Raw genomic sequence first — 16,236 nt, forward strand, 5'->3', positions numbered from 1 at the left:
GGGAGGGAAGTTGAAAGAATTAAAAGATGGGTGTTTTGCCCATGCCAGAAAGTAAGGGAAGGGCTATGCTCGATGAACACCCTGGTGTGCATACAAACTCTTTGCAGTGCTGCTCCATCATCTGGAGAGAACAGGGACTGTGCACGTGAAGATATAAAAGTAGTTTTAAGTTGTGCACATTCAAAGAAGTGCTGCATGAGTAAATTCCAAGGCGGTAATGTAAATACACAAATCAAAGGTCTCTAGCCTTTACAGTGGGGCATCAATTTATAAAGAGATACAGAGATAAGACAAGGAAAAAAAATACAGTATGTGTTTTTACTGAAATCTCACAAGTCATTTGCCCGGGTAGGGGAGAGAGGATAAAATCAACATCAAGCAACTTCTCACAAGTCGGTTCTGTGGGTGGGGAAGCGAGAGTGCTTTCATTACAGTCATGGGAAGGGTAAGAGAGTGCTTCACTGTGAAACTGGGATAAAACTGACATCAAGCAACTCAGAAAAAAAAAAACTTCTAGAACCTTAGAAGCTACAAAAAACAAAATTTTAAATGAGTTACATTTATTCAGTTAAAAAATTGACAGTTAGTAATGGTCACATGAACACCAGGGAACTGTATCTACATTTCCTGACGTCAATATGAGCGGCACTAGGGTTTTTGTTTGTTTTCTTTTATGTGTACAAATCTAATGCCAGTTAAAAAAATACAAAACTGAAACCCAAGACACTGTGAAATCAACACTGCTTAAAAACTCAAAATTCAATCTGATATATTTGAAAATAAATAATTTTTACCTTTCTTGTTAAAAAAGACAACTCACCAACTGCTTTCAAAGCAGTAACATCTTTAAGACCGTTCCCAAAAATGTTTCATAAATAATTACCCATTGATTGTCTATTAATGCAGCATCTCTCAGTCTTAGCTGGGGTCTTTTAAATTAGGCCATACAGTATTTTGTTCAGACACAGTGTTTTGTGTTTCCCCCCCCCCCTTTTTATTTAGGTACATCTTCTTTGAATATAGCATATCATGCTGGCAAAGTTCATGCAGATGACATAGCATGAAGCATAGCAGAGCTTAAAATCACCTGTTTAAAAACAAAAAAGAAAAAAAGACAAGGAATGTAGTGTTAAAAATCATGACAGTGAAAAAGCAACTATCCAGTCTCATGGATGACAACAATTTCAAATGTCCTCTCACAGTTGTCTCATCTACTACAATTTGTTTAAATATGTCTTTTTTAATCCAATTCATTTAATTCTCTTTAACTTTCTTCCACCAGGGATAAGTAAAAAAATAAAAGGTTAATTATTAAAACTAGTCTCTTTTCCCTTTTAATCAAAATAACCATTTTTCCAGCCCTCTGACTGTACATCTTATTTTAATAATGATTTCAAATAAAGAAACTTACGAATCTGACATGTTTGACATCTCCTGATGCCACGACATTTAAAACACTCATAACAATACCTGGGTTAAATCTCTGAAAATATAAATGGTTCTTGAATCAACTTTAACATTTGAAAAAGGCCACATCTTAAAACCTTCAGAACATTTTCACACAAATTGTAATCCTAAGGGACACTTACAACTACTGAGCAGGCAAAGAAGCCTCCAGATGATTCTCTCTCATAGGCAACTGTGCAACTTAAAAAGTCTCCTTCCAAGGAAGCTATCATCATTAATCCCTTCCCCTGGCCATATAAAACACAAAGCCAACTGGTTTTAGAAGCCTTTTTAATCTTGCACTTTGAGCCTCAAAGGATCACCATATTAAAGAAACATTTTCCAGAAATGTCTCTCTTGACAGTTTTATGCATGTTATTCCTTGATGCCCCCCCCTTTTTAACAGTTTCACTGACTAAAGAAATAAACTGTTTTCAAATAGTCTTTTCAGTAAAGTGCTTGTTATTACTCAAAAAAAAAAAAAGAGAGAAAGTGCTATTTGAATCTTAAAAGAATTTCTTTTTCTGTGAAAAACTGCCTGATATAGCTTTATTTTATTCATTTTCACATAAAGCTGAAACGAAACCTATCTCTTGTAAGGATACTGGGTTACTAATTTTGGTGTTTGGCAGTAGGCAAGATGCCCACAGAAGGTGGTGACACACTGGAACCGTAGTGCAGAAGGTAAACCTTCTAGATGAAATTGAAGGCATATGGAGAGCTCCTACTAGAATCCTTTCATATTTATATACAAATATAATATATATTAAATATAATATAAAAATAGCTATATTCTTTTTCTCTGAAGTTATCCTAGAAGCTTTTCTTCAAATCCTCACCCATCGCAGGCAAACAATGTCTGTCTCCTAAACTCCATGCAACTATCCCATCTTTTTCACTCCATTATGTACCACCAGCTCGTTACTTCATAAATACAATCCTCTCCTTAACAGACTCCTTCCCTTCTGTCAGAGTCATTCTGTAACATTTACACTCTAGAACCTGCAGCATCACAGCATTCATTATCATGCTATTTATTAGGATGTTGCAAATAAGTCTATAACTGTAGTAAATGAGTCGGGCAGAAGCAAAAGGCTGATTAAGAAAGAGGTAATAGCCTGGTCCTCTTCCCACTAAAAATGAAGGACAGTTCAGCAATTGGTTCAGCAACAGGGGAAGCCTGCAGACCCTTTAAATATACACTTTTTAGTCACTAGCTGTGAAACAAAGCATCTGCATACTTGCACAGAATGTGGACCAAGTTCTACATACTTGTTTTTGTAAAAAGTTCGCCTGATTCATGGCAGGAATTTTTCAAACGCGTGCTGTATTTTTCCAGTTTCTTTGAATTTTCCCATCTTCTATACTTTCTCTACTAGCTGGTAGTTCTGTAATTGAATGACCTCTCTCTGAGGTTACAGAAAGCTTCTTGATCAAAGCATACATTTCTATAGTTCTCTTTCAGCAGCCGTGCTATTGTCATCATCTAATTTCTCCCTCACCTAGTTTAGCCTTTTTACTGACAGACTTGTAGCAGCACACCAGAGTATCTGGGAAGGGGGAAATGGGAAAAGACGTTTAAATGAAGCTTTATATAAAAAGCTGCATCATTAACCGTCTGGCTGGTATCTCTATTTTCTGTAATTCTCAGTATAATAGCTTAATAAACCTATTTTACCACTATTCAATAGTTCTAACAGCACTATTAAAGCTCTCCCAGTTTTCTTTTTAGTGCTATATTATTATTGTAATTGGTTAAAAAAAATTTACCTAACCTATTTTCCATTAAGCAAAAGTACTGATAAGCACAGACCTCTAGTCAACGCAGCTTAATTTAGAAAGAGGTGGAATGGTGTGGTAGGGATAGTAGAGCAAGGCAGGATTTCTTTACAGAGAATTTTGCAGAAGCAGGTTTCTGACAGTTATTCTAGCCCAGAGAAGCCAGAAATCCCTTTAAAGAAGGGGAAGTGTTCCTTGCTATGTTTGGTATTGGCTCCTTGCTCCAGGTTGCAAGAGGCTTCCTGGAGCAGAAAGCAATCTGATTCTCTTTGGTACTGTTTATCATGCTCTCCTTCCTTGTTCACTACTCTGCTTTTTGGTGTCGAACTCTTGGTTTATAACCGGGGAATAACAAAGATCTAATGGTGGGACATGTTCAGAGGCACAGGCTAGCCTCAAAATGTAACCAACTGTATCCAATGCTTGGCTAAACTGGTATTATCTTCCTGTGGGTTTGGTTCATCCAGTAATACAATCAAACTGCTTCATAGTACAAAACAGTCCATCACCATTTAGTTACATTCACTCAGCTCCCTCCTCGGTATTCAAGATTTACCCAGCTTTCTCTCCCTAGTACTAATTTTAACTGCTTTTACTGTTTTTGTTTTTAATTATCAGATCAGCATTTATTCATTTTCTTCTGAAGTTCTGGTTTCCACAAACTAGTACCCTAAAACCTACTGAACATTTACTTAAAATAGCACATCTGTTGGAACTTTTTATTTTCTTTATAAAGTGAAGTTGCCTTCTGAAGTCTTAGTTCAGTGATATCTCTTAAATCAATAGCCTGGTAGTGTTAAATGCAATCATGATCTCCCCTAAAATACACTTTAAATGCTACCAAAATTATTTAAAAAAAAAAATATATCAGAAAAAGCTCCCAAAAAATCAGCTTACTATTCCTTCTCCTGCAAAAGGAGTTCTGTACTTCTAGATTTTCTGATCTTTTAAGAGTATTACCTTCAAGATCTGAGATTTTAGACTTCTCTGTTTCTGGCTAGTGTTTGAGGGAGAGTACCACTCAAAAATGCTCATGGTCTCAACTCAGACCATTATTGAAATCAACACAATACAGAAATATCTATGAAGTAAATACACAAGTTTGGTTGACAATGTACTAAGACTTCAAAATTGAAAATGGTTACAGATTCAAGACATTGCAATTCAAGATGTTCAACATTATCACCTGAATTAAAATCAAGGCACTATGGGTTTGTTGTTGTTGTTAAAATGACCCTGAATTAGTTCTGACTAATTTTTGAAGGAGAATAAAAAGATTCCAACACATTTTAACAAGTTACAATTCTTACCACAGAGAAAGTGGTTAAAAAGTGCCCAAAAGGTTATTAAATGTAAATATATTTTTGTGCAAATTACTCCTATAACTGAAACATTCTTGAAAATTACTGTCTTTTTTTTTTTTAAACCTTTTACATAAATATTTCCAACTATGAACTATATCAAAAGATAGCTCTGGGGAATAAATTTCCAAACCATCCGCAAGAAAGCAGTGCAAATTCCTATTTTTCAAATAAAACGATGAATTAATTATGAAATGATGGATGATATTTATGAATCTGAATGTCCTGAACCCTGATGCATGATCACCAGTTCAAACAGTTTCATCAATAATTTAACCTCAAGAAGTCAACTAACCAACACACTATACCTCACCAAACAAACCCTGACATCACAGACAAAGCACAAACAAGAGACTTGTGCCCACATTACGGGTGAAAATAATGATGCATCATGTTGTAAACAAAAGGGTAGAACAGAGGAAAACATTAGTGTGACTATGGCGTGAGAATTCAGGGAAACATATTCAAACCTACGAATAACAGATTACATTTTCATGCATCATATAAAATATTTTGCTCTTTCTCCTTTTATGCAGACATATACACAATATTTTACAGCATCTGTACAACAGAGAACTAGATTTCACACAACATTTTCAAAATATTTACTGTCCCATAATCATCTGAAAAAAATTAGATGGTTTTTGGACTATATTCCTGGCATTTTTTTTCCTGCTAATTCAAACATTGCTCCATGTCCATTTTAATACTTTAAAAATGTACAGAATTGATAAAAATACCAATATTTTCAGCATTTCAGTCACATTTTCCGATTTCACCCGGACAAATTAACACATGGCAGCAAATCCTTTAGAACACAGAAACTGGGGCAACTATCAAAGTTGGCCATGTCCCATCATCGTCTTGTGGCTTTTCTTAACAGATTCCAGAAGTTAGAAGTAGATCTCAACACCATGTTAGAAAGCCTTCGTACTGCTACCTCTGTAGCCTCAGTGCAACTGCTTGTGGAGCAGCTCCCTCCTCATAGTTTACTTTAAAAAGAGGCAGAGCCCCACACTATTGTGGCTGAACTTTGGAAGGATCAGACATCTTGTCAGTTCTGTGTCGTGCAAGTTGCTGCTGCTGCTGCTGAGACTGATGCTGCTGGTGGTGGGACTGAGTAAAAGTGCTTTGTTGTAGTGGGAAAGCAGCAGAGAGGATAAGCTGAGCTGACTGATTTCCGTGAAGTAACCTGGATGTCTAAAACATGGAAATAGAAAAAGTTTGGTTTTCCTGATGTACTGAGAAACATAGGCCTAAGCTGCTTTTTAACTTTTCGTAAGGGTTCAATCAAAATAAACTTTTGATATGGTTGTTTAAGCTGAGCAAACAATGCAAAGATTAGTTCATCCTAATAAAGTTAATTAGAGCATCTGACCAATTAATAAAGCAACTGTGACTGGTCTTCATAATTTCCTGTGACAGTGGGTAGGAACACATGGCAGTTTGTCTCCATTTCAAACCATAAGAGCATACCAGGGCTTAAGAATCTATTTGAACAAGTGCAGGTGGCTGTCATTGCAGTCAAATGAAAAAAAAGGGCATGACTTGGCACAAACCACATTTATCCCCTACAGCCAAAACGAACATTCAAAGAAAGTGTCACATTTGCAGACTTAAACATCCACTTTGAAGAAGATTTATTACTACTGGAAATAGTATTTAGTTTTAATATTCATCTTCTTAGAACTAAAAGATGATGGTTACTGAAGAAAAGCCATGAAAATGCACTTGGACATCTCAATCCTGAAACACGTTCTGCAGCGGAGAGTAAACTACATCGACTGCTGCACCTGCAGAATCAGACTGTAAGAAGCTCCAGTGAGCAAAGGCAGGAAAAGCACTTTTCTCCCCTTTAAAAGAGCATTTGCTTCACTTCAAATTCTAGCACTTTAATAGTTTGTATTAAAAACACTAAACTTCTGCCTATAAAGAAATTCTTGGACAGGGACAGACCTTTGGAGATCATCACCTTTTACAAAGCTTCTGTTTCACCAGAATTAAGCCAAAATTGTACAAACTTTTAAATTTAGAAACAGATACAGACACTACCAACCTGGCTAAACAGCACTGTTGTTACAGCATTTATCTGACTTGTCAGGGAACACATTCAAATTGTGCTCTGGTTTGATTCAGTTCAAGAGTCTCCCACTACATGAATGAGTGCTGAAATTCAAATCACTAGGTATTTGTCAGCCATCTTTTTGAGAGTCAGCTTGCAGCTGAAAAGCCTTTGCCTGATGCATGACTGAAATCGGTATGTTTCCATGAGAGGTTTTTTCAACAAGGCAGTATTTTCTGTCAATGACCTAGTGAAAGAAAATTTTACTCAGCCCTAAACAGAACTGAAACCATTCCTTGTGCATATAGATGTAGGTTAAGCCTCCAATTACCTACTGCATTTGTATATATTCCACCTATGCACAGGATCCCAAATTTAATGTGAATGGGAGTCTACACATAGTGAGAAATACTTGCAAAATAAGGACTTTTAATTTAAAGAGTAAAAAAATAAATTTACATTCCCAGAGTAGTTAAAGAATGTTAAGAATGTGCACAAACTCCATCATGATGGTTACACAGAATTTATCTTTCTTTAGAGAAGGCAACATCAGAGGCCAAATTAATATGTTTTTTAACCCATGTCTTCTTGGAGGCACTTCCTCTCTAGTGTTCTAGCTACCACTGTATCTCTCTCATGAACATCACCTGCTCAGTGAGCTTATGTGCCAGTGATTAACTGGCATCAAGTGGCAATAGATTGCCTCATCAATTCTTTCTATCTTCTGGTTCTTTGCCTTTTGAGATTTCCTATCTCTAAACTCCTTGGGTTTTGCCTTCCTTCTCTTTTGATCCAATCTCTCTTCTTTCTCCACTAAAATAAAGTTCTTGTCTACTCTCTGCTTACAAGGTTACTTGCTGTAGCCTAGACAGATGTTCATGCCTCAAGTTATGGGGACATGTCTTGCTTTGGTCTGCATACTGGTTTCCAGCCCAACCAATTCTGTTTGAGATCATCTCTCATATCTCTTGCATTAATATGTGAATGAAAAGAAAATGCAAGCTGTTTTTTCAGATAAAGCACCCCTAGGATAAGCTAGCAATGCTGAAAGTGTCAGGACTTTGAAAAATTTGTAGAGAATGCTGCATTACCTGTAGGAACTGCTGGGGGTGCTGGGTCAGCTGCGGCTGAGCTGGTTGCTGAACAGTGGTGAGCTGCTGCTGCTGGTCTTGCTGACTTTGCTGCTGCTGCTGTTGCGTTATTGACAAAGTCTGTGGCTGCTGCTGTTGGGCAGCAAAAGTGGGATATGCTGTCACCACCTGTCCCATAAACATTGTACTTGGTACCATTACTGCTCCACATGCTACTGGGGCTGTGACAAGTTTTGTTACAAGTTGTTGACCTTGAGAAAATCTGTTGATAGAAAAAGACATTTGGAGTCCCTTTAGGAAAAAAGAACAATCAGGCATCATGTGCACTTGAGAAATGCAGGTTTGTCAGGTTCATACTTTGCTATAACAACATGGGTTTTGGTAAGCCTGTGAACTTGTTAGTTTGGGCAAAGTTTAACTTAACAGTTGCATCCATATATAGTTAAATAATAAATGAGGTGATTTTTTTTTAGTGCGACTTTACCTCTTTTTGTAGCTATGTAAGCCTAGAATTACAGAAAGTCATCTGAGTATTGGTCTTGAAGATTTACCTGATTTGTCTATCCTGTGTAAAAGTGGTTACTGCAGCAGCATTCTGGTTATTGTTCTGTGGTAAGCTAGAAGGAACCTGGACCACATTTCCTGTTGTTGGCTGAGAAATCACCATAGTGTTATACAAAGATGCCGGGACTGTGTTCTGTGACTGACTGGCAAGAGAAGACTGTTGATTATGTCCACTAAGTACATTTTGTTGATTATGCTGAAAAGAAAAAATATTTTATGAGAGAGTAATTTGAAAACAGCCAGGTATTACAGCTGTCCTCCTCATTTTTATTGCCCATACTTCACAACTGCCCATGTTTTGCTATTACAAATGAATTCTTAATTTAAAGTACAGAGGTATTTCTACTGACTGAGGATTTGGAGGTGGGACTGGCCCTTGGACATCTGAAAATTTCTCAGATTAACCGCTTCTCCTGTTCAGGTTATTTTTTTCCTGAATTTTTCACATTGATAAATTTCTTACTTGAAAATTTGGAACTAGCTTACTGCTGAGATGGTAATGCTGTCCACTGCCAGTCTGCCTCTTCACAAATTTCAAAAAGAAAGTATGGAATTTGCATAACGTTACAGAGGAGGGTGACAACAGAGATTGGAGGCATAAGGAGCCTTTATACAAAAAATGGTCAAACCCACCAGAAGTGTTCAGCTTGAAGAACAGGCTTCTTTGGGAATACATGTGACAGGGGACTTTGAAATCATGTATGACTGAGAAAATGAAAAGTGAATAGCTGCTCAATGTGTTTCCAAGTATATGATCTGGGTGACAAGTTTAAGAAACAAACATAATCACATTTCACAGAAAGTAAAGCTGCAAAATTCCCTACAAGATACTGTGGATTTCAAAAGTTTACATGGAATCAAAAGAAACTGAGTAAACTTATAGAAAAAAAAGGCTATTGCATTACAGATGTCACACCCATGGCATCTGACTGAAATTGCTGAAGAACAGAAAAATCAACTGCAGAAGCATCAACATATGCCTGTCCGGTTCCTATGCTTTTCTAGTTATTTGCTGTCTGGACACTGGGTGTCAAACTCACCTAGTACAAATCTCATGTTATGTGTTCTATCAATAGAAAATTCATAGACATTCAAAAAAAAGGCAAGCTAAAAGTTTTCTTGCTATTTGTCTTTCAAAACCCCTACTTGTTATTAATTATTTATGTGCCTGAGTCTTACAATAAAAACAAAATTGCATTATCAAGAACATCGTATTTCAACTGTAAAATCTGGAACATGAAGAAATTAATATGACTCAAAGAATGTTGTTCAAAAAATATTTGTGAGGGGGATGTCATGGAAGCTATTGTTGTGTTTCAGCTATGGTTTTCAGCATATATTCTATCCAGCAAAATCAATAATGAGAATTTTACCTGTGTTGCAGTAGTCTGCAAAGGCTGTTGCTGTACCATGTGTGGAGCACTTATATGGCCTGTGTTCATCCCACTTTGAGTCTGATTCGTCTGAACAACTTGACTTTGCATGTTTATTGGAGTAAGCTGCTGAACATTTGAAGAACTTCCAGAAGCAAGCTGCACAGAACCAAAGTTGAGTCCAGAAGCTGACTGCTGCAAGAACATCTTAAAAAAAGTTCCGCCAGTTATCTTTTAAGAAAAATCTGTTAATTGTTCAAGAATGTTTTAGAGAAACTAAACTTAATTATTTTAAATCAATATAAGATAAAGTTTCATCTTAGTTATTAGAAGTGTTGAAACAGCATTGCAACCACCAAGAGCAAAAGGCCCAACTCCCATATGAGGTCAGTGTTCAGAGATGCTACTGTAACTGATAAGAATCAGAATCCTGATTTCTAGAGCCACAAACATTAAGGTTTAATATTTGTTCTTTAAAAAAAAGTACTGTTTGGAGACTAACATAATGTAGTCTACAACTGTCTAAAGACAAAATGTATTTGAGATCACACTTCTATTTGTAGGATCTCCAGCAGTGAAACTAACTCAAATGAAGAAAATCTCAGAATCAATAGATCCAGGCATAGCACCAAGAATGTAATCTTCCTTGGCAATCAAGAAATCACAATGACTATACTATATTGAACTTTCCAACATTTTTGCAATAAATTGAATTCAGCAAAAACATATTTGAGCTTTTACAACAGGTTATGCCAAAGATTACAAGTCCCCTCGTTTCCACAGTCCTGAATCAGGTCCCTCCACAGTGCATGGGAAAAGAACTGTGAATCTCTCCTTTTGAGGCAGTCTACTGCTGGCAGGCTTATGCTAGACATGATAAAACACTGAAAATGGCACATGCCAGAAACTCCTACTCTTCCAACAGAATTTAAGTAACATACTCAATACTTCCAGGAATTATTTTTTTCTATTCTTTATTCACAATCCACACCAAAACCATTTAGATTATTAAGGTATTTTTTAGTTTTGTGGAGTGGAGGGTTTTCTTTAACTAGAAAAGCCAAATAGGGTCATTATTTTCTCCCAAAGATAGCTGCTGAAAAGAGAATGACAAAATTAGAAAAAAAAATACTGGTTAAAATACAGAAATCAGGTAGTCAGCTGCTAGACTGAGCAATGCATCCTCTAGACTTGTAGTCTTTCTGGCTCAGTAACTACTTCAGAATACTATGCAAAGTAGAACCACTTCACCAGGAGGGTGTGTAGGAAGACCACAGCCTCATCGGTAGGACAGTTTAAGGAAAAAAAGGTATGAATTTGGCGCCCTCAAGCTTAAAGAGGAAATAAATGATCATCTTGCTCATTTTGGATTAATATTCTAATGCAAAACTTTGCAAGAAGTAACAACTACTGCATCCTTTTATATTTAGGCTTAGGCATAAGCTAGGCTGGAGCTTCACAACACTGAAAAGATACACTGCGGCACTTCCAGATACATTCAGAAGCAAAATGGCAGGTACCTTGGGAACAGTAGCTTTGGATGCTAGGGATTTTAGGCACATTAGTTCCAGATGGCAGCTGACAGGGGGTAGCTGACAGGGGGTAGGGAAGATCACCTTGTGGAATTAAGTGTGAAAGTCTCATTTTAGATGTCTAAATTCTCCACGAATCAAACCAGTAAGAGTTACACTAACTTACCTGGAGTCCTTGACCATGGACAATTTGAAGCTGCTCTTGAATCTTACGCAACTCTTCCTGCTGCCGATGAATATTTGCCTCTATCATTCGTGTTCTTTGCTCTAGCTGGTCCTTTAGATGCTGCATAGCTCCTAATTGAGCTGAAAACTGAAACACAGGCTGTAGTGCAATGAGTAAATTAAAAGCTGAGCAAAAATAATGACATTTTTTTTACAAGCAGTAAATACACTCCTCCATAGTAGCAAAGAAATCAAGCACTTTTTAAACTGCTAATAATCATAATCTGAGGACAAATTAATTAGTATGAAAATGTCACAGAACTCACATATAATTGATGTCACATTTAACTGACGCATCAGAATTGGTGAACTAAAAGAAAAAAATCCATAGCAGAAGAAATTGACTTGTATCTGAATCACCAAGACTATATAAAAAGCCTTAGTAATTTACATGGTACTGCAGATGTTAAAGCTCTCTCAGGTTAAAAATTAGAATTATTCCAGTTTACCAAAAAAAAAAATCATCCAGAGCTAAAATTTATAAAATAACTTGGGAATACCCTCAGTCACAAACTGCTGAAGGCTGAGCCCACAGAGAAGCTATGTTTGGCACTTCTGTTCTTCCCTAGACATCTGCTACGGGCCACAAGTCAATATAACCTTTTGATATTTATATCCTATCTACAGGACATAGATCTTCAGTTGAACCTGATACCACTGTTTTTATTTCACAAAAGTGTTTCATAGACTAAGTTGCCTTGTGCTACAAGAATATGTGTGGAAAGTACCAGCACAGCTGATGGATTTTTAAATTCATGTCCTAAAATATTTTACCTTAAATTGTGTTTATATCTGTTTCTAATGGCCAAAGCTTAAAACTATATCCACACAAATAATGGGAAGAAAAAAAAATAAAGGAAAAGTGTCAAATTTGGGGAATTTGATCATTTCAAGAAAGTAATGTTAAAGGTGACTTTGGCACCAAAGAACATAATTTCTGAAACAGAAATTAACCTTACATTCAGAACAAGACTGATTAAAAAAATAATATACAATAAACCAACTTAATCCATACCTGGGACATGCCAGACTGGAGCTGTAAAGTTGCTGGCTGAGACATTGTTGGCTGTGTTACTGGTTGTCCAAGAGACTGGGAGCTTAAAGACTAGGATTTAAAAAATTATTCCATAACTGGAAGAGAATTAACTTCATACCTGACATGAAATATTTCTTTACATAAAGTGTCAATTCCAAACTAGCATCATATGAACATATGATAAAAACAAGTAAATGTTTCCCGAAATATCTAACCTTAAGTACTGGAGAATAAAGAACACAAGAGCAGTTGATTATATACAACTTATAAACAAATAAATAAATAAATAATGTTCCCACTGCTAAAAATATATAGAAGTAGCAGGTATAAACAAGGAAAAAAAGAAATTAAAATCACAACTGTTTTAAACCTCTTATTTGTAGTAAGGGAAAAACTTTTTCAACAAGTTTGGAAGTTGACATCTTTGATTTATTCTTAAAGTAATAATTAAAAAAATACATTTTTTTAATAAGCATTCTGTTTTTGAAGTGAATGTATTAGTTCAACTGGAACATGAACACCAAGTACATGAAGCATGACATCTTCTCATGTTACCAAGATTTCAGAAACTATATGAAAGTATTCACTGATATTCTTAGAGTCATAAATGTATATGAATTCTCTACAGGGACACACAGAGCATTATGTTGGCAATTATATATATATAAATATATTTATATAATTGCTTATAAACATACATATATTAAAAATGCAGAATCATAGAAAGAAGTTATGTGTGAGTGAAAGCAGAGAGTCATACACAATCTTGTAAACCCTAATGCCAAAAAATTAAATACTTATATGTTTAATTATTGCATTCTCTTAAAATGTCATACACCGAAGTTGCACATTGATGATACAATTCTGATAGTCACGTATTCCAAGTGAAACTGTTACAGTTTAAATGTGTTTTCAGAAGAAATAAAACAAAGGTTATACGGATTTAATAATACCTTTTAAAGGTGAATTACATTGATTAAGTACAAAATTCTTCTCTGAAGAGTTACCTGACTACTCAGAGATGATCTTCTTTGTGCAGTCTTTTCATGACCAGATAAGCTTTGCCTTGGAGGAGTGCTAGTGTCCACCGTCATTTTAGTTGGTGTTGCTGACAATGTTCAGAGTTACAACAGAAAGAGACACATTAATAGTAATCTCAATTCTGCAATCCAATAACCAAATCACAGGAAGCTTTTAGTGTATAAAAACATCCTTTGGGCTTGGACTTGGTTTTTTACCCTATTGTTGGATGGAACAATAATGCAATCTAATGGACTAAAACAGGGTGTTCTAGGGTCTGCTAGTGTACTTTGAGAAGCAGAATTCACTATACAACCTCTGAAAATCTGAGTGGTCATCAGATCTCTGAACCATCAAAAAGGACGTTTTCATTTGTGCACTTTTCATGAAATTATGATTAACTGCTAGTATGCATTTAATTAAAGTAAGTAGAGAAGGCCTTCACTAGGAACACAATTATATTTTCAACAGTTGGTGCTTACATGAATGATCTGATACTGCAGTATGTGAAGATTTTCTTGAACTCCTGGAGGAAGCAGAAGGCGTGGGGCTGGTATCAAACCTTTCCAGTGCTTCTTTGAGACTTACTGTGTTTATGTGATTGTCAGACCCAGAATCCTGATTCTGAAGAGACACACATAAACAATTATTTTATCTGATTCAGTACATAATGTATATTTCTGTTAGTAAATACCTAAGACCATGCTGTGTCTAATCAACCCCATTATACAGGTGACTGCAGAAGTAGTGGCCTGTTTGGTATCTGTAAGTTCAGTTTCCATTTGTGGTATTTACCCTTGGAAAAGAAACCAAACCAAGGCCGTATAAGCCTAGAAACCAAAATGCATGCAGACATAGGCCACAAACTCACTGCTGAGCTGACCTCCTTCCCTAGCAACTCAATTCACAACACCAGTGTAATGAGTCAACTGATTATTCTTTTGAGAAAGGATGAGTTAATTCCACTAGAAGGAGCACTATCAGATGAAACTTGCTGAACTGTCAAGGGAAAACATTTCTGAACTGCCAGGGGAAAACACGACAGAGCACCTGCACAAGTTGGCTTATCTAAGACTCACTTTGCTTCCAAGGATATTAATTCAAAATTAATTTTGTATACTTCTAAGAAGTGGGACTGAGTCACACGATGGAACAGATCTTGCTTTCATCTTGTGAATTTTCTTTAAGTCATTTTTGTGTGTTGACCTTGTTTTTTCAGATTATGGGTGCTTCCAGTAAGGAAGAACATTTATTTATGAATCAAACTCTGCAGGAATCAGATCTTAATAAGGACTTACGGATGTTGCTATGTTATAACTACATGCACGTGAACTCCTGAAGAGAGGAGGGCAAGTGTTCAGGGCAGAATACAGTTAAACAAACACCCTTCCTAGACTTCTTTGATCATTTTAAATAGTCGTATTATTTAGAGATCAAAATAATTACTATCATGACTTAATTACAAACCACTTTTTGCTGCTGTATATTTGCTTACATATTATTTTTAGTATGAAATAAAGAAGAGGTAAAATAAAATTGTATAAGACACTCACTTTATCTGCTGTTAACTCTGGAAGAGACTCCTCAATACCAAGTTCTCGTCGTCTTTCTGCCCTAACTTCTGCATAACTAGAAGAACAAACCAAATATGACTACTGTATTCTTGGACAATTTAAAACGCATACCTCAGAAAGCAAACTCCTCAGAGCTACCTTGCTTACAAAGTATCTCAGAAGTTTCCCAATGAGTCTTTAAACTGCTATGATTTCTCTACCTCCAAAAAAAACAGCAATACAGGTCCCATACAATTAGAATTTCTCTAACATAGATTTTAAAAAAAATAACTTACCTTACAACAGTGTGCGTACAAACAATAAACTCTGGCCTAGAATTCCACTGATGATACGTGATATAGTAATGTGTTTGCAGCCAAATCCATTGCTGTCCCTTTGTAAGGAATCTGTAGTAACATGACTTCCCTTTCCCATATTGCATTACTGTAAAAGTAAAAAATAAAGTTTACCCTCTTTCCAGTCTGTAAATATTGCAATTACATAATTAACATTATTTTCCAATTAATGTGCCCAAGCTCATGTCTAAATCCAGTATTATGACAATGACTAAGAACAGGTTTAAAACTGTAGCTTTCTACCAAAAAATATTTACACTGCATTTTTCAGAGAACTGCAGAACTCAAACTTCCATTCTTGTGGGGTTTTATAGATATTGTGAAAAATTTATGTGCAAAAAAATTAAATGCAGTTGTATAAAGAAAAACATAGCTAAACAGAAATCTTATTCTATTATATGTTTAAACATTTTTTGCATTTATTAAACATCACAGAGCCTTTTAAATGCTATTGGAAGAACTGCAGAAATATTAATCATAGTACTGTGCACTCCAATTTACCATAGTGAAAACTCTAAATTATAAGATAAAGTTAAATCTGTTTTGTACTTCTGGATCAAAATTAAAAAGATGAAGATCAGCAGCTCAATAATGTCAAATGAATGGGAGTAAGGATGCTTCACTCAAATATATGACAAAATTTCAGTACAACAGTTGTACAATTTAACAAACTTTAAACCAAACATCTATAAAGCAAACTTGCTTGTTTTAGCAATCTAGTCATACTCACAATGCTCGTGACATTTTGCCAGATTATCTAGATCATCCACATGATAATAATCATACCCTGATGTTCCCAAAACTTCAAATGGAAGATAACCTATTATCGGAGGTGCCC

General features: G+C 35.8%; 1 protein-coding gene across 6 annotated transcripts in view; it reads right to left on the reverse strand.

Moving 5' to 3' along the window:
- Nucleotides 1-304: 304 nt before the first annotated feature.
- CLOCK (clock circadian regulator) overlaps nucleotides 305-16,236 on the reverse strand; it is a 54,271-nt gene continuing 38,339 nt past the window's right edge. For 5 of the 6 annotated variants that reach the window (XM_026846745.1, XM_026846747.1, XM_026846744.1 and 2 more), the window contains 11 exons: nucleotides 16,129-16,235; nucleotides 15,339-15,486; nucleotides 15,043-15,118; nucleotides 13,972-14,113; nucleotides 13,477-13,577; nucleotides 12,449-12,538; nucleotides 11,375-11,533; nucleotides 9,677-9,883; nucleotides 8,291-8,499; nucleotides 7,740-8,001; nucleotides 305-5,786 (listed from right to left, as the gene is read on the reverse strand). In XM_026846745.1, the coding sequence (XP_026702546.1) occupies nucleotides 5,604-5,786; nucleotides 7,740-8,001; nucleotides 8,291-8,499; nucleotides 9,677-9,883; nucleotides 11,375-11,533; nucleotides 12,449-12,538; nucleotides 13,477-13,577; nucleotides 13,972-14,113; nucleotides 15,043-15,118; nucleotides 15,339-15,486; nucleotides 16,129-16,235 (1,684 nt within the window). In that variant the 3' untranslated portion in view covers nucleotides 305-5,603. The remainder of the gene's footprint in view (nucleotides 5,787-7,739; nucleotides 8,002-8,290; nucleotides 8,500-9,676; nucleotides 9,884-11,374; nucleotides 11,534-12,448; nucleotides 12,539-13,476; nucleotides 13,578-13,971; nucleotides 14,114-15,042; nucleotides 15,119-15,338; nucleotides 15,487-16,128; nucleotide 16,236) is intronic. The other variant, XM_026846748.1, reaches the window with a different exon arrangement.

The sequence above is a fragment of the Athene cunicularia genome (genome assembly GCF_003259725.1).
Source record: "Athene cunicularia isolate RWA chromosome 4 unlocalized genomic scaffold, athCun1 chr4_part1, whole genome shotgun sequence".
Classification (NCBI taxonomy): Eukaryota; Metazoa; Chordata; class Aves; order Strigiformes; family Strigidae; genus Athene; species Athene cunicularia.